This window comes from Mchenga conophoros, linkage group LG11 (genome assembly GCF_057382185.1).
Source record: "Mchenga conophoros isolate Kocher_MC1m ecotype Shallow Benthic linkage group LG11, M_conophoros_male_GT1.1, whole genome shotgun sequence".
NCBI classification, from domain to species: Eukaryota; Metazoa; Chordata; class Actinopteri; order Cichliformes; family Cichlidae; genus Mchenga; species Mchenga conophoros.
This window is the reverse complement of record NC_140536.1, coordinates 37,628,791-37,652,409: the sequence shown is the minus strand read 5'-3', so window position 1 is coordinate 37,652,409 and position 23,619 is coordinate 37,628,791. Positions and strand designations below refer to the sequence as shown.

The 23,619-nt window shown below is 47.1% G+C and overlaps 2 protein-coding genes across 2 annotated transcripts in view; both read left to right on the top strand.

Moving 5' to 3' along the window:
• Window positions 1–12,828, top strand: part of tg (thyroglobulin) — a 31,123-nt gene extending 18,295 nt beyond the window's left edge. The window contains exons 22-51 of the mRNA XM_085292836.1: window positions 53–180; window positions 308–458; window positions 914–1,063; window positions 4,572–4,715; window positions 5,016–5,180; window positions 5,297–5,401; window positions 5,525–5,634; window positions 5,723–5,828; window positions 5,908–6,105; window positions 6,189–6,359; window positions 6,447–6,533; window positions 7,440–7,505; window positions 7,596–7,733; window positions 8,007–8,183; window positions 8,314–8,428; window positions 8,537–8,616; window positions 8,894–9,040; window positions 9,172–9,237; window positions 9,341–9,475; window positions 9,555–9,945; window positions 10,125–10,212; window positions 10,299–10,449; window positions 10,529–10,722; window positions 10,869–11,024; window positions 11,101–11,238; window positions 11,321–11,508; window positions 11,618–11,722; window positions 11,945–12,085; window positions 12,158–12,339; window positions 12,602–12,828. Of these exons, the coding sequence (XP_085148962.1) occupies window positions 53–180; window positions 308–458; window positions 914–1,063; window positions 4,572–4,715; window positions 5,016–5,180; window positions 5,297–5,401; window positions 5,525–5,634; window positions 5,723–5,828; window positions 5,908–6,105; window positions 6,189–6,359; window positions 6,447–6,533; window positions 7,440–7,505; window positions 7,596–7,733; window positions 8,007–8,183; window positions 8,314–8,428; window positions 8,537–8,616; window positions 8,894–9,040; window positions 9,172–9,237; window positions 9,341–9,475; window positions 9,555–9,945; window positions 10,125–10,212; window positions 10,299–10,449; window positions 10,529–10,722; window positions 10,869–11,024; window positions 11,101–11,238; window positions 11,321–11,508; window positions 11,618–11,722; window positions 11,945–12,085; window positions 12,158–12,339; window positions 12,602–12,702 (4,274 nt within the window). The 3' untranslated portion in view covers window positions 12,703–12,828. The remainder of the gene's footprint in view (window positions 1–52; window positions 181–307; window positions 459–913; window positions 1,064–4,571; window positions 4,716–5,015; window positions 5,181–5,296; window positions 5,402–5,524; window positions 5,635–5,722; window positions 5,829–5,907; window positions 6,106–6,188; window positions 6,360–6,446; window positions 6,534–7,439; window positions 7,506–7,595; window positions 7,734–8,006; window positions 8,184–8,313; window positions 8,429–8,536; window positions 8,617–8,893; window positions 9,041–9,171; window positions 9,238–9,340; window positions 9,476–9,554; window positions 9,946–10,124; window positions 10,213–10,298; window positions 10,450–10,528; window positions 10,723–10,868; window positions 11,025–11,100; window positions 11,239–11,320; window positions 11,509–11,617; window positions 11,723–11,944; window positions 12,086–12,157; window positions 12,340–12,601) is intronic.
• A 2,500-nt stretch (window positions 12,829–15,328) lies between these two features.
• Window positions 15,329–23,481, top strand: LOC146564999 (uncharacterized). Its single transcript, XM_085290445.1, has 4 exons — window positions 15,329–15,420; window positions 16,323–16,834; window positions 18,875–19,003; window positions 21,232–23,481. Exons 1-4 carry the CDS (start codon window positions 15,372–15,374, stop codon window positions 21,253–21,255), a joined length of 714 nt encoding a protein of 237 aa, XP_085146571.1. The 5' UTR covers window positions 15,329–15,371; the 3' UTR covers window positions 21,256–23,481.
• The last annotated feature ends 138 nt before the right edge of the window (window positions 23,482–23,619 follow it).

Here is a 23,619-nt window from a genome sequence, read left to right as displayed (position 1 = left end):
ACCCGTTTTCTATTTTGCTCTTTTTAAAATCAACCTTTATTCTGTTGTTCAGTCTCTCGGCCTCCGCAGTCCGTGTCCTCCACGCAGCTCTGGGTGTTGCCCTCGGCCTGCTCTCAGATCAGCCGGTTACAGTCTCTGCTGTTCAACACAGTGACCAGCAGGGGGCTCTGTTCTGCACAGGTGACCTTACCTGCACCATGCCTTCTTTTCCTAATACTGACTGTTTACAGTCTGTATATTCATTTTCTCTAGTGTTGGTGATGCAGAATGCAGGTCTCATTGTGTGTGTGTGTGTGTGTGTGTGTAGCTTCCCTCATCAGGCCGCGCTGTGTCGCTATGTGACGACTCCTCGGTGACTCTGCAGTGTGACGGTGACGACTCGCTGAGGTTGATGGTGAGATGGAGCGCTGCTCTCTATGACCTCCCGACCTCTGACCTCCCAGACCTCCATGACGTTGGTGAGCAAACCATAGACTGTATACAAAAGATGGCCATAACCACTGTGACCCATTTATTTTTGGACTTTCACATGATTTCACTGTTTTTTTTAGCGCAGAGGTCAAACTCATATTCTTTTCAACCCTGACGTTTACATTTAATAGCCAATCAGGAGACAGTTGGGAGGAGCTTAAACAGCTCATTTCAAATCGAGGACGATGCAAAGCTGCTCTAGTTGAGCCCAAGAATAAAAGCATGTAAATAAGACGGAGACATCCACTGGAAACTTTTTAGCTCATCGAGTATTTAAATTTCAATTCAACGACCTGTTGACCTGTTACGACCTTTGATGGCATCACAGGGTCTAAAGTTTAGCACAATGAGTGAAATCGTTTAAATGGCTACAAATTTGGTTTTATTCTAGAAAACTTTTTTCTCATAAAATTACATTTTGAGTTTATTTTTATTATTGCAGGTGTCTTCCTGAATGAGTCCAGACTTCTGGAGGGACTTCAGGGAATTCTGCGCTCCGTGTTGTCATCAGAGCCCAAACTGGTTTCTGTGACTACACCGAGCTTCGGCTGTTCCCGTGGTTACCATCTGGACAGCGACAGCGAGGGCTGTGGTGAGTCTCTGTTCAGCTCAGACATCCAGACTCTGGACCGCAGAGTGTTTCAGAGTGTGGGATCTCCTTCACTCAAACTTTGGTGCCCATAGTTTGAGCCACGTTTGATCCTTGTGGCTTTTGCTCGTGCTGCACAAGGTCTGACTCAATATGACCTTGGCACACTACTGGACATAGGACAATACTTCCCACTTACCTCTGCTACGGTGCTTGATACAACGTCGTGGCCGAAAGAGATCCTCCGTGATGAGAACAATGACCCCAGAGGTCGCCGGAGTCAAAGGAGACGGCAACACAGGGGACGAAGAGCAGGGGTCCGGAACAGGCTGCGTACCAGAGCACACCGTCCTCCATTGCCTAGCATATTGCTAGCCAACGTCCAGTCACTTGAGAACAAGCTGGACGATATTAGGGCGAGAACCAGGTACCAGCGAGACATCAGGGACTGCAACATCTTCTGCCTGACTGAAACCTGGCTGACCAGCTCTGTGCCGGACCACGCGATAACCCCGGCGGAATCATTCTCTGTTTTCCGCACGGATAGAACCGCGGAGTCCGGTAAATTGCGGGGTGGAGGGGTTTGCTTTATGGTCAATAACAGATGGTGTAACCCTTGGAATATCACGGTCCTGTCCCGGTCATGCTCACCCCACCTGGAGCTTCTCACCATTCTCTGTCGGCCATTCTATCTCCCCAGGGAGTTCACTGCTGTGATCATCTCTGCGATTTACATCCCGCCACAAGCGGACAACAACAAGGCGCTATCGGACCTCCATGATGTGTTGAGCGGCCATCAGGCTAAACATCCAGACGCCGCCCTCATCGTGGCGGGGGATTTTAATAGGGCTAAATTAAAACAGGTCATGCCTAACTTTCACCAGCATGTCACCTGTCCCACCAGAGGCAACAACACGCTGGACCACTGTTACAGTTCTTTTAAAGGCAGCTACAAAGCCATCTCTCTACCGGCTTTTGGGAAATCAGACCACGCCGCCATCTTACTCGCACCGGAATATAAACAAAGGCTTCATCAGGAAGCCCCGGTGACGCGAAAGGTCAGACGCTGGACTGTCCAATCAGAGGCGACGCTGCAGGACGCACTCGGTGACGTAGACTGGGATGTATTCCAGGATACTTCCGTAAACATTGACGAGTTCGCGGACACAGCGATTAGCTTCATTGGAATGCTAGTGGATACCATCATCCCCTCGGCTACAATCCGGATTTTTCCCAACCAAAAACCTTGGGTTGACTCTACTGTCAGGAGAGCTCTCAAAGCACGGACCACTGCCTATAAAAATGGGCTCACATCGGGTGATATGACCAGCTACAAAGCAGCTTCTTATGGTTTAAGGAAGACTGTGAAAGCGGCTAAGAGGCGCTATAAGGACAATGTGGAGTCGCATTTCCAACACGGTGACTCCCGACGTATATGGGACGGGCTACGAAAAATCACAGATTATAAACCCAGCACTGTGAGATGTATGAAACCAGAATTAGCTGACGACCTCAATGCCTTTTTTGCGCGTTTCGAGGTGCCTGCTGTGGCAGCAATTCAGAGCTCCGCACCTGCCCCCGCTGCTGAACCAGCACCATTGATACTCTCTGAACATGATGTGAGGAGAGCTCTGAGGGCAACAAACTGCAGGAAGGCAGCGGGACCAGATAGCATACCGGGACGTGTGCTAAGAGTATGTGCAGATCAGCTGACCACAGTTTTCACTAGCATCTTCAATGCCTCTCTGGCTCAGCAGGTAGTCCCCACCTGCTTTAAAACATCAGTGATTGTTCCGATCCCGAAGAACACCCGCCCAGCCAGCCTAAATGATTATCGCCCAGTAGCCCTAACATCTGTAGTGATGAAGTGTTTTGAGAGGCTCATGAAACCCTTCATCAGTTCCCTCCTTCCTCCCGACTTCGACTCACTGCAGTTTGCATACCGGACAAACAGATCTACCGGAGATGCTGTAGCACAGGTCCTGCATACCACACTAAGCCATCTAGATGAGGGATGTGGGAACTATGTGAGAATGCTGTTTATAGATTACAGCTCAGCATTCAACACCATAGTTCCCCACACCCTCTCGGGTAAGCTCCAAGATCTGGGATTCAGTACATCTTTGTGCAGGTGGATTTATAGCTTCCTGACCACGAGACCACAGTCAGTGAGAATAGGGGATGTGTACTCCCATACACTCTCATTGAACATAGGGGCCCCCCAGGGATGTGTACTGAGCCCCCTTCTCTACTCCCTCTACACCGCGGACTGCACGACCAGACACCCCACTAATTCCATTGTGAAGTTTGCTGACGACACAGTGGTGGTGGGACTCATCTCTGGGAACGACGACACGGCCTACCAGAGTGAGGTGGATGGACTAGCAAAGTGGTGTGTGGCAAATCACCTCTCCATGAACATCAGTAAAACAAAGGAGATGGTGATCGACTTTAGAAGACAGAGAGGAGAGAAAACTCACACCCCAATTCAGATCTATGGAACCCCTGTGGAGAGAGTCTCCAACTTCAAATACCTCGGTGTCCACATCAACGAGGACCTCACTTGGAGTACACACACGGACTTCCTCATTAGTAAAGGCAGACAGCGCCTCTATCACCTGAGGCGTCTAAAGAGGTTTAAGATCTCCAAGAATATACAGAGGAGATTCTACACTGGTGTCATTGAGAGCATCCTGTGCAACAACATCATGGTGTGGTACGGGAACTGCACAGTACAGCAACAGAAAGCCCTGCAGAGGGTTGTGCGCACAGCTGAACGCACTATGGGAACATCTCTACCAGCACTGCAGGACATCTATGCTGAAAGGTGCAGATCCAGGGCCATCAGGATCATTAGGGATTCTAGCCATCCCGCCCATAAACTGTTCAGGCCACTGAGGTCAGGGAAGCGCCTCTGTAGCCTGAAAACAAGAACAGAAAGGTTCAGGAGGAGTTTTTACCCACAAACTGTGAGACTCCTCAACCAAAACACAAACCGGACAACATGATGGACAATCTCACACACAGTACATAATTTGCACTTTATCTTTCTTCTCTGAACCTTATCCGTACCTTATTATATACATCTGTACTATGTAAATATGTATATTTTTATAGTCTTCTCATTCAACTCATTACAGTGCAATATCTTGCACGTCATGGATATATATTTATAAGCACAAACATATGGACTTTTACATTGTTTTTTTATATATTTTTTTACTTTTAACTTTTGTTTCTTTTCCTTTTTTTCTTAGCTTATGTAAAATCCTTTTTAGCATGTTTGCACAGTCGGGGGGAGTACTTTTTTAGCCAGAAAAAACATTTCACTGTATGTTGTACCAGCTATAACTACATGTGACAAATAAATAAAGAATTGAATTGAGAATTGAATTATATCAGAATAAAATCAGGTGTGTCTTCACCTGGAGCTCGGTAAGAGGTGTGCCCCCCCCCCGTCTCTGCAGTCGTCTGTTTGTCCCGTAACTCAGTCTAGTTTCTCTGTTTCCAGTCGTTTGTCCTGCTGGCAGTTTCTCCCAGGAGGGGGTGTGTCATCTGTGTCTTCAGGGGACCTATCAGGACGAAGAGGGGCGGGACTTCTGCAACAGGTGTCCCACAGGGTCGTCACCTGCTGGAGCATCATCTGTCAAGGAATGTGAGTGTTTTTAAACCAGGATTCATTTATTACGTGACTGAAACCAAACCGGGAGATTTCGTGTTTTAGGCGAAAGTTTAAACTACATCATGAAGCCACTTCCTGTTAATGTGTTTATTATATTCATGTTTCATTCTATCTTCCTCAGATGGCTCGAAATATTTCTGTCATTTTATTCTAAAAGTATTGAAAACTGCATGTTTTACAAACTCGTTAAAGATCTCTTAAGTCTGACCATCAAACCTTAATAGAGAGACGCGTGAGTGTCGAACACTTTGTGTTTGTGTATGCGTGCATCAGGTGTGACCGAGTGCCAGAGGCGGGGCCTGCGGTGTTCGCGGCGAGGTGACTTCCTGCCAGCGCAGCCGGATGTCCTCGCGGGCAGGTGGAGGTGCTTCAACAGCGAGGGGGTGGAGCTCGAGTGGAGCAGCAGTGACAAGGTTCTGACTGATGACGAGTGCTCAGGTGAAGATGTAGCAGCCAATCAGAGAGCAGCTGTTCACAAGTTTGTTTTTGAGCGTTCTCTTTAGTGTGTGTGTGTGTGTGTGTGTGTGTGTGTGTGTGTGTGTTGCGTGTTGCAGTCCTCAGCAGGTTTCAAGCTGTTCCCACATCAGACCTGATTGTTGGAGCTGCAGATGCTGAAGTGCTGCAGACGATGACCTCTGACCTCCCTGCCTGTGTCCGGGGTAATGCACGTGTCTCTTATTTTCCTGCTCTGGATCCAGCCTCAGCGATCTGACCTGTAACTCTGGAGGATTTTTGGTTTGTGGTGTAAAAACTCATCAACACTGCTGCTGTTTCTCTCACAGCGTGTGCAGCACAGCCTTCCTGCCACCATGTGGCGCTGTTCAACAGCCAGACTCAGTGTGAACTGTACAGCACACACAGCCTGAACACACACTGCAACACCTCCCAGCAGGTACACACCTACACACACCTGCACACACACATAAACACACATCCTTAGAAATAACAGATTTACATAAATAAACACAAATTTTTTTTAGGCCAGAGGTTTTCTGGGTAATGCTCAGGCTGAGCTGTTTGATTCGCTAAGCTGCTATCTGAGAGTGAGGGGCGGAGCTTCAGATCTGCTGGTCATCAGGAAGAAAGGTACTGCTATCATCAGAGCCATGTGAGGTGTGCTGCAGCTGCGTGTACCTGTGTGCTCAGTCTGGTGTGTGTGCTTCAGGTGCAGAGTTTTCCTCGCAGCAGCAGCACAGTTTTGTGAGGATGAGGATGATGAAGGCGGTCTCAGGTGTGTTCAGGACTCAGGTGTTCTCCTCCAGGCGGACCTCTCTTTCCGACGCTCATCGTTTCTGTCAGGACGGCTGCAGCCGCGACACCTGCTGCGACGGATTCATCCTCAACCAGAACAGCCTGGAGGGAGGTATGTTACCATGGAGACCATGGAGACACGGACAGGTGATAGCTGATGAATGAGAGCGCCTCGTGTCGTCTTCTCTCTGTCAGGGTCCCTACTCTGTGGCTGGTTGAGAGCTCCATCAGTGCTGACGTGCGGGGACCGGGACTGGGATGTGATTGGTCAGGGAGCGGCCAAACGCACTTGCGGGGCGGGGCTTACCTACAACGAGCAGCAGCGCAGCTTCATGTTTGACTTTGGAGGACAGGAGTTCACCATCAGTAAGAAAAATCAAGTCACGGCTAAAATCCGTCACTCATAAAACAGGTAACCACGCGACTAAAGCACTTCCTGTTTCCTCCTTCCAGCTGATTCTGCTCTGCCAGCTGACAGCAAGAACAGGAAGGACTATCAGGCCTCCATCATCAGCTTCCAAGCCATCTACCTGAACACTGGTACCTGTTAGAGGACATATTTTAGCACTTCATGACAAATGCATACAGAGACCTATGATCAGCTGTCTCTCCAGCTCTGCTGTCGGGTGTCTGATAGAGAGGCGGTCCTCATTCTGTGAGCTGGGTGAACCACAGGCCACAGCAGATCTCCAGAGCAGGACTGCCGATAAACCAGCTGCAGGACGAGCTCCTCTCTGAGGAAGCAGAGCTGCTGTGGGAGAAACTGGCTACAATTACACCAGAATAATTATTTACACCTGCAAGAAAAAAAGACCAGACTGGCAGTACTGAACGAGTTGAGCAAAGTTTGAGTTACGTGACTGTTTGGTTTCACTTAACGCGCCTTATAATCCTTTGACGTCGACACTGTTGTGTTTGTCGTCTTCTGCTAGCGAAGATTTATGTAAATTTGACAAGCTGGGTGGATTCTGTACTGTACAGGAGACACGGCACGAGACTGATTGAAAATGGTCTACAGCCAATCAGGACGCAAAACACAATGTGCTGTGAAAAAAAAAAATGTGCAAAATTGCACCAAAAAAAATCTGTGAAACAGTGAAGCTGTGAAAAGTGCCCACTATGTATATACATATGTATTTATACTGAAACAGCATTGATGGCTGAATAAACATAAACAAGCTCAAGAGCGCCCCCTATGGAACAGGTAGACCAGATATTAGAAATGATTATCAGTTCTCAGATCAAAAAGGACCACCACAAAGAGCTATCCAGTAATGAAACCATGAGACAGGAAGGGACAACTAAAGTTTCAAAATAAAACTGAGGCGACTGTCAGTTACTGTTATTCTCTCAGAAAGACTCAAAAATGTGCTAAAATAATTCATTTAAGTCACTCGCTGACGACACTGTTTGTCTCAGTTCTGCTTGTTTGTTGTTGTGATGCAGCTTCGGCCGACGGCGGTTCTGGTTCTTCTTCGTGTGCTGCAGCTGAGCTCAGCCCTCCTCTGGACGGTTTGTACAAACAGAGCAAAAGTCTGAAGTTTCTGTTGGATGGTTGGCGACGTGTCACTGATGCTTTTATGGGCTCTGTTTGTGTTGCAGCTTCAGTTCAGCTGAAGTTTGCGTCTCTGTCTGAGGACGACGTTCTCGTGGATCCTCAGAGGAAGCTCCCCACTCTCTCCTTCTGGCTCAACAAGAACAACTACAACTCCCAGCAGGCACAGCTCTGGTGTCTCACGCGTATGTGAAGCTGTCTTCTCGTCCTGAATACAAAAATGGAGATTCTGGTTTTCTGGGTTCTGCTTGTTGTAAAAGTCCAATTGACCAATAATGTAGCAGCTTCAGTTCTCTGCATGTGGAGGTCATTAGCCATGCTGTTTATACGCTGGAACCCCTGAAAAATGCTCGGACGGGTTAGTGCCTGTGTCGGGACAGCTGCCTCAGTCTTTCAGGTCACGCTGGCATCACGTCGGCGGTTTCCTCCATCAGTCCTGAGACGCTGTGTGGTTTCAGGTTGTGACGAGGAGCCGCAGTGCTCGGTTGCTGACCTCAGAGATGCTGACTCGGCAGGTTTCTTCAGCTGCTCGTTGTATCCGGACAGCAGAGTTTGTGGAGCTTACGATAAACCTCTGAGACGACCCTGCAGCCCCCTGCTGGACAGAGCGCCCAACAACACCTACAGCAAGAAGGGTAAAGAGGGGAGCTCAGAGAGTCACTGTCATGACTTCATAGCTGCTCCTGCTGTTTTTAAACACCGTGTGTGTGTGTGTGTGTGTGTGTGTGTGTGTGTGTGTGTGTGTGTGTGTGTGTGTGCATTTAGTCGCTCTGTCTGGACCAGTGAAGAGCTTCTATGAGAGGGTTTCCTTCAAGAAGATGGTTTCTTACTCTGTACGCAGCCGAGTCAGCCTGGGAGAAAACACACCGCTGTCTGAGGGGTAACCCACACACACACACACACACAACAAAATGTGTTTGGTCTCGTGTTGAAAGGTTTCAGAAAATACTTTAAATAGTAAAACCTCAGTGTGTTGGATCTGCTGCAGGTTCATGGAGTGCGAGCGCCGTTGCGACGAGGATCCCTGCTGCCGTGGCGTCGGCTTTGTCGGTGACACCAAATCCAGAGGTATCCATAAAGCTGTATGAGCGTTGTTTTTTAATCTTCATACTTTATAACGGTAACTCTTCTGGTTGCAACATGACTTTGTAGAAGTCTTACAGCTTAAGCCGTCTGTGACCTCAGTAAACTGAATATAACACGATGAGCATCCAGTAAATTATTCACCTCAGTGGAGTCAGACCAGTCAGACCCACTCTGTGCACAACGTCGGCAAAGAGCAGGCAAAATGAGGGACATCAACGCTGGTGTGTGTGTGTGTGTGTGTGTGTGTGTGTGTGTGCAGGAGGCTCTGATGTGGTGTGTTTAGCTCTGATTAGTCTCGGGGTTCAGACCTGCAGCGAAGACGACGTGACGACCTGGAGGACTCAGGACTGCAGACCATCAGCAGTGAAGACCACACCGGACCCCTTTGGCTGGTATCAGAAACCCGGTACTGAAAACACACACACACACACACACACACACACACACACTTTAAGGCAGCAGGCCTTCAGTTTATCTGAACATGAGGCTGAAGGAGGCGAAGCTCTGTGTGAATAAAGGCTGTGTTCTGCTTTGCAGTGAATCAGTGGAGTCCGTCTCCTGCTCTCTGTCCTCCGTTCAGCCTGCCACTGACCAAAACCAACAGTAAGACTCCACCCACATGCAGATACTCGCAGTAATACTGTCAAAAGTACTTAAAGTACTGCCATTACTTCTTTTATCGCTCACCCCTGAGTATTTTTCACAGTTTCGCTGGACGACTGGAGTCTCCTCGCCGACTCTTCAGTCCTCGTTGACCCGTCTCTCTCTACCTATGATGTCATCCACGTGAGCCGTGATGTCGCCGATGACAGAGATATGACCAGGGACTGGTGTCTCCATGGTAACCATATGTGGGGGTTTTTAACTACTCTTTGGTGTACCTCACTGTCAGATCCTGACTCTGCTCTGCTTCCCATCAGCCTGCCAGGAGGCGGAGTCTTGTGCAGCTGTGTCACTCAGTGAGGTGGAGTCCGCCACGCGCTGCGTTCTGTACCCTGACACAATAGTCTGTGGCCTAAGCTCCGCCCCTGAATCCCCCGCCTCGTCTTCCTGTCGACTGGTCGTGAGAGAGCCCGCCCCCCAGGTGTACCTGAGACGCGGTGTTTTCTCAGAGCTGTCACAGACGTCCGTTTCTATCCCGGGCCAGGGGGTGCTGCAAGGCGTCGCCGTGGAAACAGCACTGGCATCAGACAGGAGGACAGTCGTTCAGTTCCTCGGAGTCCCGTACGCTCGTCCTCCAATAGGATCGCTCCGCTTTGAAGCAGCTCAGCCGGCTGAGTGGATGGGAACCTGGGACGCCACCAAACCACGGTAACTACCCGTGTGACCACAAACGCCTGTCCTACAGCACGTGGTCACCCAAGGCACCCACAACCAGGATATAGTGAAAAACAGCGGCCTCACCTGTACAGGAAGTGGCATTGTCCATCGGCAGATTCCAGGTATGAATTAACCCGATCAATGATCATCTTTATCTCTTCACCCGTCAGCCCCAGCTGCATCCAGCCTGGTGACGTAGCCTCTGCAGCCTCCAGTGAGGACTGTCTCTACCTCAACATCTTCACTCCTGCTGACCTGGTGAAAACTCAGCGCACTCGTTATTTCATTTATTCACGTTTAATTTTCTTTGATCACATTTTTTCTGTTGTTTGCTGTTAAACCAGAGGGGGCGTGTTCCAGTCCTGGTTTTCTTCTTCAACCCTTCAGCCAATGAGAACCCAGGACTGTTGGATGGCTCCATCCTCGCTGCTATGGGTAATATCGTCGTGGTAACAGCGAGTTACCGGACGGCGGCGCTGGGATTCCTGAGCACAGGTGACTTAAAAACAAAGAAAGAGAGAAAAACGTACACGCTAAATGACTCACCTGGCCTCCTGTCCACCCCTTTCTCCAGGTGAGTCTGGTCTCCATGGTAACTACGGCCTCTCGGACCAGGAGGCAGCGCTGCGCTGGGTCAAAGACCACATCTGGCTGATGGGCGGAGACAACAGCAGAGTGACGGTGGGGGCGGAGCGTGGTGGTGCTGACATCACCAGCCTTCACCTCCTGTCTTCGTCTCGTCCTCTGTTCCAGAGGATGATGCTGATGGTGAGACCTCGAGTCGTCCTTCCTTCCTCCAGACAGCAGGCGGAGACTAACAGTTGTTTTATCAGCAGTGGAGCAGATGCTCTGAAGAGGAACGATGACCACGAGCCAACCTCAAAGTTCTTCATCGCTTTTATCTCCTCCTGCAGGGCGGGTCAGCGTTTTCTCCATCACTGGTTCAGACTCCGTCCACCTCCAGACGTCAGGCCCTCGATCTGGCCAAGGAGCTCGGCTGTGTGACCTCTGACCTCGCGGCCTGCCTCAGAGCGTCATCTGTCCACACGCTCAACGCCGCTCAGACAAAGGTAGACGTCCTGGACAGTTTGCGCTGGTGCAAGTCCTCGTGTCACGTGTCTCACCTGCGCTGTGTTCGCCCCGCAGCTGTTGGCGGTCAGCGGGCCGTTTCAGTCCTGGTCTCCGGTCCGTCAGTCCGTCTCTCGGTCGTCCTTCCACAGAGTGGACCTGCTGCTGGGAACATCAGCGCACGATGGTCTGATCAGCCGTGCTCGCAAGATAAAGGTCAGAGGTCACGCTTAAACTACCTGTAAATCTACTCAAGAGGTTCAGTTTAAGAAAGTAACGGCGGCATAATTTTCATCAGGACTTTGAGTCTCTGCAGGGCAGAGCTGACAGCAAGACGGCGTTTTACGAGGCTCTGAGCCGCTCGCTGGGCGGAGCCACGGGAAATGAGCTGCTGAAGGAGGCGGCGGCGTGGTTCTACTCGCTGGATCACAGTCCCTCAGCTGCTGGATACAACCTGTTCTCCAGAGCGCTCAACAACGCCACCAGGTCAGAACCGACACGCACACACGCACACACACACACACACACACACACACACACACACACACACTGTTGTCGTGTTTCTGGTGAACGCTTTCATGTGTTTGCTTTGCAGAGACCTGTTCATCATCTGTCCCATGCTCCAGATGGCGAGGCACTGGGCGGAGAACAGAGCTAGCGTCTTCCTGTACCACCAACCGGCCTCCAGCGCTCACGACAGGTGCGCATTTCTACCTCAACGCTAAACATCAATGTTCCTCCGTCGCCTCTAACACAGAACATACTTGAAAGGAGGGCGGAGTTGTACAGATAAACCCTCGATGTCACTTCCTGGACCATCCGTTCCTCACAGCAGACCTCACCCAGCGTTATGATGGTGACCTACACTGTCTGCATCAGAGGGGCTGTTGGGTGTAAAAGGCTCTCCTGTGTGTGTCTGCAGGGCCGACGTGTACCTTCCTCTGGATGTTCAGCTCGCCTTCGGGACACCTCATCATCCAATGAGCTCTCAGCGCTTCGCCTCCTCTGATCGGCGCCTCTCTCTTGCCATGATGACCTACGTCTCCAGCTTCATACGGAGCGGGTGAGGCTAACGCTCGAACCTCCGAGTCCTGCGTCTGGAGCCGATTTATTCATTTTTTTTTTTTGCTCTCAGGAACCCAAACCCATCCCGATCGTGGGCGGAGTCAGTTCTGCCCCGCTGGCAGCCAGTGCTGTCCTCAGAGGCTCCGCCCACCTACCTGGAGCTAAGCACTAACCTCCATCATCAGCGGGGTTTGAGTCAGAGCTCCTGCTCCTTCTGGACCCAACTGGCACCCAAACTGACGAGTCTGACAGGTGACAGAGATTTCTACTGGTTTCTACTGGTTTCACCTGTGCCCTCAGTTTGCTCCTCTGCTGTCTCACCTGAGGTCCTTTCGCCTCGTTCAGCGCTCTGTTCGATTCAAATCTTCCTGTTTCCTGTTAAATCTACTTTTCTTCACCTTTACAGAGTTTATCGGATTATCATTGTAAACTTTGACTCACAGCTCAGAGCAGTGACGCAGCAGAGAGTAAGGGAAACCGGCTTTCTGACTTTTCTTTTTCCTTTGGTTTCCAGGTGCATCGGGGGCGGAGCCTGTTCAGCCTGCACTGACCCCTGAACCCCCAGTGGCTGCTCCATCCAGCCAACCCCAGACTGAGAAAGATGCCTACAGCTAAACTAATGACATCATCACCCACTAAGGGGACTTCACAGTTTCATCTCCCATAATTCACTTTGATTCAGATGGTTGCTGTTGATCAGTTTTGCTCATAATCATTAATAAAAAGCATCTCAAACTCTCAGCTGTGCTTCTCGTTTGATCAGGGTTCAGTGTTGAGTTGAGTTCAGTCATCCAGCTTTGTTCAGTGTGAGGTTTGTTAACTCAGGCTTTCTGCCTCCGGTAAAAAGGGGCTTGCATGGCTAAAGTAGCATGAAAGTCCAATCGTGTCAGACATCTGTGGAACGGGTGCCAGAGATTAATGCAGAAAAACCCATAAATAAGTCATTTATCCCCTGCAGATATTAGCATATGTTTATGTTCTAGCATATTTGAGCACATCATAACTCATTCGTCTGCTTCGTTGCGCACCCCTGTGAGGCCAATGACTTCCTGTGTAAGACGAGTGTGTGCTGTGTTTACCTGTGGATAATCAGCCAATCACAGTCAGCTGCTCTGCGGCTCCACCCTGTTCACCTCACCTGAATCAGGCAGCAACATGAGACATGGACACTTAGTGCAGCTTTGTTTCAAAGAACAAAGATTTTGTGACTGCGTCACAATTTTCAGGCAGTATGTCAAAAAGGGAACGACCTGCATTCTTTCTCACAGCCAGCAGGGGGCGACTCCTCTGGTTGTTTAAAGATGTTTGATTGTGAATCTGTGAAAACGACTGCATTTCTCACCAACCTTTGACCTCAGTTGACGCTTTGCTGATGTCTTTACGCCCTCGGTGTTACTAAAACTGCATGAATGTTATTTTGCACCTCGTTGTCTCGTTTGGAGTGAAGCTGCGCGCGTGATGATGCATGTAGACATTTTAAGACTTCACTGTGGGGTTTCACAAATTAAATCCTGACTTGACGGTGGCCACAGCCATCTTTAATATACAGTCTACAGTTAAATCAGCTTTCAGTTTGTACTGATTTAGTTTAATACTGTAATACTAGTTACAGTATTAAACTAGTAGTTACAGATACAGAAGCAAGTCTAAAGAGGAACACGGGCGCACTGCACCACATTTACCTCAAAGCTTTAGTAACTTTATTTTTCATGAGACTTATTGGTTATACTAACTAAATGACACTAATATTTAAAAAATCTAAAAATAAAAAGCTTGTTTTCTTTGTAGGCAGGGAAAATATTCCTGGGGGAATAAAACGGTAAGCATCTGACCCGGCGCTGTTAGCCGCAGGTCTGCAACCAAACAACTGCACATGATTTTCTTGAGTGTTTCTTACAGATTTTTACTCCCTGAAACCAGAAAAATATTTTTAAAATCCTCGTCAGGATTTCTCGCAGGTTTCTAGTTTAATTAAGCGTACAGTTTCCCTTTTTAAACTGAAATCTGTGTTCAGAAACAAAGATTTTTTTCATTGCTGTTGTGCTTTATTAAATGGAAACTCTTCACGTTTGCAGAAAACCCTGTACGTGATGGAGGGACATGGAGATTCTTTGGATTCGGCGCCCTAAAAAACACCAAATTTACCAAAAAGATCCCACGCAGCTGCAAAATGTTGTTGCAGAGCTGTGACACCATCATGTCTGCTTTCTGCAGCATTAAACATTTCATCCAAGCACGGCACACACCTCAGCTCTCACACACACACACACTTCATCGATGGACTCACAGGTAGCTGAAGCATTAATGTCCACTCGTTTTTCTTACGGTGGAAAAATGGAAACACGTTTGAATGTCAACATTTCTTCTGAGTTATTGTTCGAAGCACTGAAATGTTGTCTTCCACCTTAAGCTTGAAAAGTGAAGTGAAATTGCTCCTTGACTAAAAAAACAAACACGTCCTCATAAATGTACCAGTTTTGTGTGATGCATCAATCACAGCTACACACAAAACAGCAACAATGTTCCAACGTTTGTTAACTTCAGTGAAACTGGAAAATGTCCTTTATTGAACAGTTTGTGATGTATAAATGCAAACAGACGACTCGGCTGCTCTTCGTCCAGCTAACCTCCCATCTGTGAGGGGAACACCCCGCTCAGTGCGGCCACGCATGCCCGAAGCATCGACTCAGCCAGCCGGTGAAACCTGGCAACCTTCAGTCTGTGTCGAGCGACAGTTTCTCCTAAACCGACTGTTTTAATCAGAAGGTAAAAATTCATAGAAAGTAAACAAAGATGAGTTGAAAGATAAACAGAAGAGTTTTTCCGCATGCTTTGACACAAATCTGAAAAACTGTGGCACAAACACACTTCTGTACAATCTACACTTAACGGGCTGCTGACGCTGGTGAGTGTGCGATTATTTCCATATTGATCTACGACGTTATGGATCCATCCCTAAAGCTGCAGCGCTCCGTGTCGGCACACTCGGATCACAGATTCCTCGTTGGGTTTGTTTTTATCTCTCGGGTTTAAACAGCTGCACAAACAGGCAAATAAGAATGAAACAGGAAACTGAGCTGCGACCACAGAGTGGAGCTCTGCTGTTGCTGAAACCCAAAGGCATGTTGGGAGGCGGAGGAACGCAGCCCCTCCCCCCTCTCTCTCCCCCACCTGTGTGCAGGTGAGGCGGGTGTATAAAGGAGTCTTTCTCTGGATGGAAACAGACTCCGGCGGCCGCTCACACTGAGATCTTTGTCACAAACTTTCGGATTTCCTGCAGAAAGATGGAGAAACTGCTCGCGCTCTGCTTGGCTCTCAGCCTCACCGCCTCAGGTTGGAAAACTACACCTAAACTACACCTTTTTAGATCTTCTGTTTTACTCTTTTCTGTTCCGTCTCAGACTCGAAACAAAATAGAAATCGAGCATCAGAGGAACACAAACATGTTAAACAATGGAAACTAAAGCTGTCAAAGATATAAAAGAGAAAGAATAGTCCTTTAGTTTAGCGACGGTCTGCAGCTGAGCTCACTCGGTCTGATTGTTTCCATCATTTATTAACCTGCTGATTGATAAACTGTCCAGAAATAGTTACATTCAGATTTCTAAGGTTTTCTTTTGTGTGTGAGTCTCAGCCTCGAACCCTGAGATTCGCCTTGCTCATGTTTCAGTGCAGCACAGAGCGCCTTTCTATGGTCTGTTGTCTTCATCATTTACTTCATCGTTAGTATTTTAACCTCAAAAATCAGCAAACCTCAGCATGTGAGAGATGCATCAGATATTTTGGGAGGCTTCACGTGTGGTGGTGAAGCCTCGTCAGGGGAAAGATGCTACAGACTCAATCTCTGTTTTATTTGGTGTTTAACAGCTGTTAGTGTGAAAGAAGTGATCTGACGGAAGCAACACAGGATGTTATTTTGCAACAGTCGGTGAGACAGATATTTTTCGCTTTACCTTGTGGGAAGATCTATCTAAAACTTCTAAAGTTCATCATCCTCCATGATCACGTTTTCCCTATAATTGCAGCATGATTTCATGTTGTTTTATTCATTAAAACTAGTGATTGTTTACTGAGCTCACAGGTGAGGTGAGCAGAGTGAAATGAAGGCAGTGGAGTAGCATACACGGCACTTTGCAGCCTCATTAAACTCCCACATCGATACCTTTGATTCCTGCCTCGGTCACAGTCATCATAAGATTGACTGAGTTTATTTAAAACTGTTCTTGTTCCATTAGTGGCCTCTGGAACAGACTCAACCAACACAACACCAACCCTCAGCACCTCTTCTAACAACGCAACAACATCTGCTGGACTCAACACCACCAGTCCATCTGTTCCCAGCGCCACCAACACCACCAGTACATCTGTTCCCAGCGCCACCAACACCACCAGTACATCTGTTCCCAGTGCCACCAACACCACCGCAGTGACGACGAACCCGACAACCGCCTCTCTGAATGTCACGACCCCGCACAACAGCTCTTCAGCAAACAACACAACCTCTACAACCGCTTCGCCCGGTAACGGCACCAACACCAATTCCTCCGCGACATCCCCCCCTTCCACAGAGAGCAACGGAACGGCCACAAACCAGTCGACCACAACTCCGAGCACATCCACGAGTACGACCCAGAGCACAGCGGCGTCTGCGGCCGGCAGCAGTGCGGGGGTTCCTGGGTGGGGCATAGCTCTGCTGGTCCTGGCGGCTGTGGTTCTGCTGCTGCTGCTCCTGCTGCTGATCGGACTGGTGAGTGCACACATTTCACCTTCACTCCAGGAAGTCAAATCACATCTTTATAGACACCCCACAATCCATCTCAGCAAATATGGAGACCAACACACTGCCTCTGGTCCGCGGTGCGTTCAGGGACTGCGCCACATTCGGTAACCGCTGCGTTGCCACTGCTAGGGTTTCAAATAGCAGCATTTTATCAAAGCTGCATCTCACAGACACACCCGAAGCATCCTCCGCATCATGTTTCTGGCCTCATTAGGTCAGGGCATCATCACAATTTGAATTCAGTCAATTCAGTCGTTCAACATTTATTTTCGTAAACTACGAATCAAGTGTTTCCTTTACAGAGGTGCACTTTGGTCCTGCAATCCCAAACACAACACAAACCCAAAAGGTTGACTCTGTTCACCTGGACGTTTTCAGTGGGAGAAACCTTTCGTCACTCATCCAGGCGACTCCTTCCCCAATATTATAAACTGTACATTTGCACAATGACTGAAACTGGCAGCCCTGCATGAACAATGTGCTGGGAGGTCAGTTCCTTGATCATTAATATGAAAATCCTCATGACCACTGATCAATGGTCATGAGAACCACAGAGTTGGGAAATGGCGGCAATCACAACCCAACTTTTCACAAAGGGTACCCACGGTCACAACACTGCTGCCTCACAGTGGCTGCTCTAAGACGTCGGCCTGTACAAACTTTAAGTATTGTTGAAATAATATTTTTTACACTCTAACAGGAACCGATCAGCAGTAAAGTTTGCATCTCATCTTTTCAGACAGAATCTGGACGTTTCGTGTATCCATGACACCCGACTTATTATTTCCATTTGATCTACTGCCACTGTCACATTTACCATCATAAATGCCATTATAGTTCATTGTTAGGTGGTTGCCGGGCAACATGCCAGCATTAAAATGTCATATATCATAACATTAAAGTTAAATTAGACATTAATGTTACGAAATTCAAATAAAATGTTTCTCTAATGTTTTCTATCTGAAGAATTGCTAAATAAATGTAATGTTATCCTGTTGGTCGGTGGTTGCTGGGCAACATGGTGACATTGTTGTAATTAGAGCACAAATTGAACAATCTGTGCAGTGTATCAGATCCTCGGGCCCGAGACCAAACCAGTTATTACCTTACATGCTTCTAGCAGGTCTTTGGACTTCTCCGCTTTCTTTCCGTCTAGTTTTAAATATCCTCTTTGTCTTCAGAGTTACTGCAGTCAGCTCAGGGTTGCCTTTTTTTAACCACTAAGAAATCAACACAAATTTGCTGAGCTTTCATCCCAGTAATCAAAGCGTGTCTGAAAGGTGCGGGTGACATCTGCAGCCTGCTGCGGTCTCAGCACATTCTTCCTCCAGAGTAACGTGCTCGTTATTTGAGTCCTGCATGTTCTTCAGGACTTGCTGCTTAATTCAATCATTGCTCACCCTGTAGATTTTTATCAGCACCAACTTTACATTTTAGCTTTACATCCTGATTGTTTTGCTGACTGAGAAATCTGAGGCAGCAGAAAAAAGAAAGAAAAGAAAAAAAGGCAAATGCCCCCGAGGTTTGAGCGATTATAAGAAACACCACACTTCTGACTCATGGACGAGGACTACAGGACTTTTATTCTTCGCTGCCAGAGCAATGATCAGCAGTGAAACGCGACACCGGCATTTAGCGTTTGCCCCGGAGCTGGACCAAAGTCAGAGCGTTTTCCATTAGGGGATAAAATACTGACTCAGAGTTCACTGAATTCACACAAATCTGAGACTGAAACAGCCACTCCCCATAGTGGCAGCAGAAATGCTTCTTTATTACTGAGGAAAACTTCAGATTCTGTGCATTTATGTGGCAACAACAATAACAAACACTGATCGGAGCACATGATTGGCACGAGCGCCCTCAGCAGACAGTCTAAGTTTCTGTCTGATGGCCATGTATATTTGCACGCAGCAAACATATGTCGTGTTTAATAAGCTTCCTCCTTTCATCATCACTGTGGATTTTAAACATTCAGACTGAGTCAGGCTAATTGTTTTGTCTCTCCAGCTGGTGTGGTGCTGCTGCTACAGGGGGCGCTCCCAAGGCTTCAGTCCCTACGACCACCTGAACAGCAGAGACGACATCCCTCTCTACACCACTCACGGGCGCTTTGAAGCCACCAATGGGAGACAATACGTAAGTCCAAACGTACAAATATTTGAAGGGTTCACGTAAAATTAATCATGTGCTCACAAAGAGGGCCACAGTAACCTCTCGGAAGTCCTCAGAGGCCACCCGCCTGTTCGCCCCTGATGCTCGTGAGGACATGTCACACTGTGTCCTCACATTGGATATTTGTCACTGGTTTTTCGTGGGCCAGCTCAGAAGTTAGCATCATCCTGGATCCCTGAGCAAAGACCCGACAGGCTCATGCAGAAAATAATCTGTGTACAAGTTCCTCCACGTTCAGTGACATTAAACACATGAATGAACACATTTCATCATTTTTGAAACATTAACAAACTGCATCACCATACATCAACATCTGTCATCATGTTACGTAAGGCCCAAAATGGCCTCCATACGAGGAAGTAGTAGCTCTAACATTGACCAGTAAGGAACCACCACACGCACACTGCAATGGGGTACGCAAGATTTATTTTTTCTTTCTCCTGGTCAAACTACTGGCTGAAGACACAACTCTGGCCAGGAATCCAAGGCCCAAAGCCACCGCGGTCAGGGTTCTTTCAGGGATCGTTTCCATTAAAATGTGCAAACTTCATCCTGGAATCTTTGAGGCTTCCCTGCTGCACCAGTGTCCTACTAAAAGACAACAACAACCCCCACTTCCTGTTTCCTCTCCCCTTCATAGAGAAGGGCTCCAGTCCTCCCCAATCAGCTGCTCCCTGTACTCAACTCCAAACAGCTGGCAGCTGGACTAGAGTAGAGTCTGCACTCCCACGTGGGTGTGGCCCACACCTCACACCAAACACAAAGAAACGCCAAAGCATGCAATTAATACAAAAAAAGTCTAAAGTAATGCCAACCCAAAAGCTTAGTGGGGATTCTCACCATGCTGTACTCCGTAACAATCACACCTCAGGGACACGTCACATGTTCCAACTTTAGGTCCCGGTATCTAAAGGTCTCTAACCTGTTAACTACAGACCTTATTTAGCACACAATGACCTGAGACAGCGGACACACATGTGACATCATCGATCGGCCCGTCCATCAGAGAGAGAAGGTGGAGTTATCGGCTCGTGCTACGCAGGCTATGTTAACCTGTAAACGTCTTCTCGAGCTGCTGGACAGATGTTAGGTTTAGGATATTAGCGATAGAGACATTTTTATGGAAGCCCGTTTCCGCCACTAAAAAAAAGGATCCATAACTCAAAATTTCGAGTTACTTTCTCGAAATTTCGACATATTAACTCAAAATTTCGATTTATTAACTCAAAATTTTGAGAAAAGCAACTCGAAATTTCGAGTTAGCGCTGCCAATCAGTAATCTACGTGAATGACGTCATTTCCTTGTTACCCGGAAGCTGAAGCCCTCAGCTACAAATGCTACAGCTAAGCTACCGGTAATACATCCAGTCGTGAATGCACAGATTGCTGAGTGTTTTCAGCCTGGCTTCAAATGATGAAATCCCCGTGTTATTAGCTGAATCACATGGTGTTACTATCAGCAAACGTACTCGCCAAAGCGCCAATTTGTTGGGATCCGTTTTTGAGTGCGCGCTCCTCTGCGCCATATGCTTCCGGGTAACAAGAAAGCGACCTCATTAACGTATATTTTTGATTGGCAGAGCTAACTCGAAATTTTGAGTTATATTTCTCGAAATGTCGAGTTATGGATACTAGCTTTTTTGTTTTTATTTAGTGGCGGAAACGGGCTTCCATACATTTTGTATCACGCACTAAACAGACTGACTCACTGCTGGCACCTCTAGTGGACGTTAGAGAAACTGCAGATTGTGGACTGGGATAGTCACAGTCAACTGAAGTTTAAACTGGAAATGTAAAAAATCCAGGTCGAACCTTCCCATAATTTAATAAAGTGACTATGACTGAAAGGAGTTGGACAAACAAGGGCTGAGTGAATATTGGTTTTAGTAAATATTTTAAAAACCCAGCCACTAAAATACTTTAGCTTTTGTTATCAGCGCTGGGTAAAGTGACGCCTTTTCATACGTCTGTAAATCATTCCTGCCGGTCACAGTTTACATTCTCCACCTTTTCCCCCTTTATGACCCCGATGACGGTGCAGGATTTATGACACTTATTGTCACTTTCCAAAATCAATAACTAAGATAATATTCACTGCTTCCGCCCACAGTTGTTGTGTTATTGGTGAATAAGTGAGGAACGAGTGCTGCTTAAATAATCTCGATGCTCATCCCGTCGTTCGTCTTTTCCAGGAGCAGACCGAGCGGCCGAGCTAGACGCCCACTCATCGAGGATCAGACCAACGCAACACGTTTACTTTGTATCTCTCAGTCTTTTTTACAAACATCTGTCATAATTACTGTTTTAATGTCATGAACATTAATTTATTCTCTGAACAAAAACTGTTGTTGTTGCTTTGCTGTTTTTTTTAAAGGTCTCAACAAAAAGCAGAAAATACAATTTTATTTAAAGGGAAACAAAACAGAAAAATCAGAAACGCAGTTGCACTGATCGGTGGATTTAGGCGCATTTATATTTTACTTTTGTTATCATATTTTTATTATGTTGTCACAATTATAACACAAATTTTACATGTATCTGATTTCCATTCCTTCCAGTCTGTCACATTTTGCAATCTTTAGAAAAATCTTCCATATTTACGTTCCTATTTGACCAGTATTACTTTGGCTTTGTTTCCTCTTACAAATCAAAATCATTTCACATTAGTTTTAATTCCTAAGTTGATGTTGTGACTATCGTTAGGCTAGATTACCTTTTATTTCTCTTCTTATTCTTTATCTTTTGTCATTTTTTGCGACGGGATGTACCCTCACTTGCCATTGCATTAGGTACACCAGTTAGGCTCATCCAAATATCTAATCAGCCAATCACATGGCTCCAACTCAGTGCGTTCACACATCTGGACATGCTCAAGCCAGGCTGAAGTGATTTAAGTGACTTTGGTCTGAGCATTTCAGAAAAAGGAGATGTGCTGGGATGTTGCCACACCACCATCTCCAAGTTCACAGAGAACGGTCCAAAAGCGAGAAAACAGCAGTGAGCAGCTGGGAGACACCGCCAGAGGTCCATGAGAATGGACACCTCTCAGCTGATAAAAGCAACAGTCTCTCCAGCGTCCACACGTCGAAGCTCGAAGCAGATGGGCTTCAGCAGCCCACACCGGGGGCCCCTTCTGTCAGCTAAGAACAGGAAACAGAAGCTACAGCTCACAAACACTCACCAAAAACAAAAACACTGATCTACCGAGTCCGTAGGATCAGAACTGGGTGTAAACAGCATGAACGCATGGATCCGCCCTGCCGTATTAACGGTTCACGCTGCCGGTGGTGTGATGGACTGGGGGATATTTTCTGGGCACACTTTGGGCCCCTTGGTACCGACCGAGCATCGTTTCAACTCCATGCCGACCCGAGTCTTGTCACTGACCGTGTCCAAACCTTTATGACCACATTCACCATCTTCTGATTGGCTGCTCGTGTCACACAGCTCAGATCGTCTCAAACTGGTTTCTTGAACATGACGATGAATTCACGGTGCCCAGATGACGTCCACAGTCACAGATCTCAGTCCCACTGAGCGCCTTTGAGATGTGGAGGAAGCTGTACGATGATGTCACATCGACATGGACCAAAATCTGGTTTCCAGGAACGTTTCCAGGTGTACCTAATGAAGTGGCTGCTGAGGTGCAGTTCCAGTGCATAAATACACTTTAAACATTTCATACATGTATTTTCCCTCCTTACTGTTGGAGAATTAATGTCTCACCTACTCAGCAGCCATTTAATTATATAATTATTGATATAAAAAGCTACAGAATACAAAACGTGGTTTTCTATACAAACACACTGTTGTGCCTGTAATTATATATGCTCCATGTTTTCACTGTTTCTATAGCTGCCAGTGACACTGACAGTTCACATGATATGAAGCTGTTTCCACTTGTGTCCCATGGTACTCTTCTTTTTACACCTAAATCAATTCTTCGTGTTATTTTTAAGACTATTGAGGGTTTTTGAAAAATGTTCGTGCTTCTTTTTCCCACTGTTTTTCTTTCCTGGTAATAACTTTGCTATTATTTGTACTTTTATTGCGTGTGTTGGTTTGGCAGCGGCTCCAATGTCCCACTTTTTTTGTTTGTTATGTTTGCAGCAGGACAATCGTGGCCTGAAAGCAAATCCTCATTGTTGCAGGTTTGATTCATCTTTTCAAACCAAAGTCTAAGTTTATTCTTTCCAACAAAGCAGCTCGGTCACAAAGACAGAAAGAGAATGCGGGCGTGGAGCGGGCGGAGCTGCGGAGGAATGTATGAACTTGGGAGCGTTTAGCAGGAGTGATAAAGCCGATATCAACATAAAGAGGCTGGGATGGGCTCTGAACTGAGTCAGCATCACAGCAACCGTTACCAGCAAAGAGAAACACGCTCACTCGTTTTAGGTTTCCATTTCTCTGGGCTTTTTTAAAATCTTTTATATTTTATCTGAATAAACAAATCTGCAAAAGTTTATTGTATCGTTGTTTGTCATCATGTGTATTTATCTTGTTACAAATTTGTCTTTGTTTAACTTTAACGCATCGTTTCCACAGCATCAATATCTTATATTCATCTAAATGTAGAAGGT

Bases quoted from the DNA above. Each gene is read 5' to 3' on its own strand.
- LOC146564999 (XM_085290445.1), top strand. From the start codon at position 15,372: ATGGAGAAACTGCTCGCGCTCTGCTTGGCTCTCAGCCTCACCGCCTCA. The intron at 15,421-16,322 runs GTTGGAAAACTA...TTGTTCCATTAG, and splicing joins TCTCAGCCTCACCGCCTCAG to TGGCCTCTGGAACAGACTCA. The intron at 19,004-21,231 runs GTAAGTCCAAAC...CGTCTTTTCCAG, and splicing joins CCACCAATGGGAGACAATAC to GAGCAGACCGAGCGGCCGAG.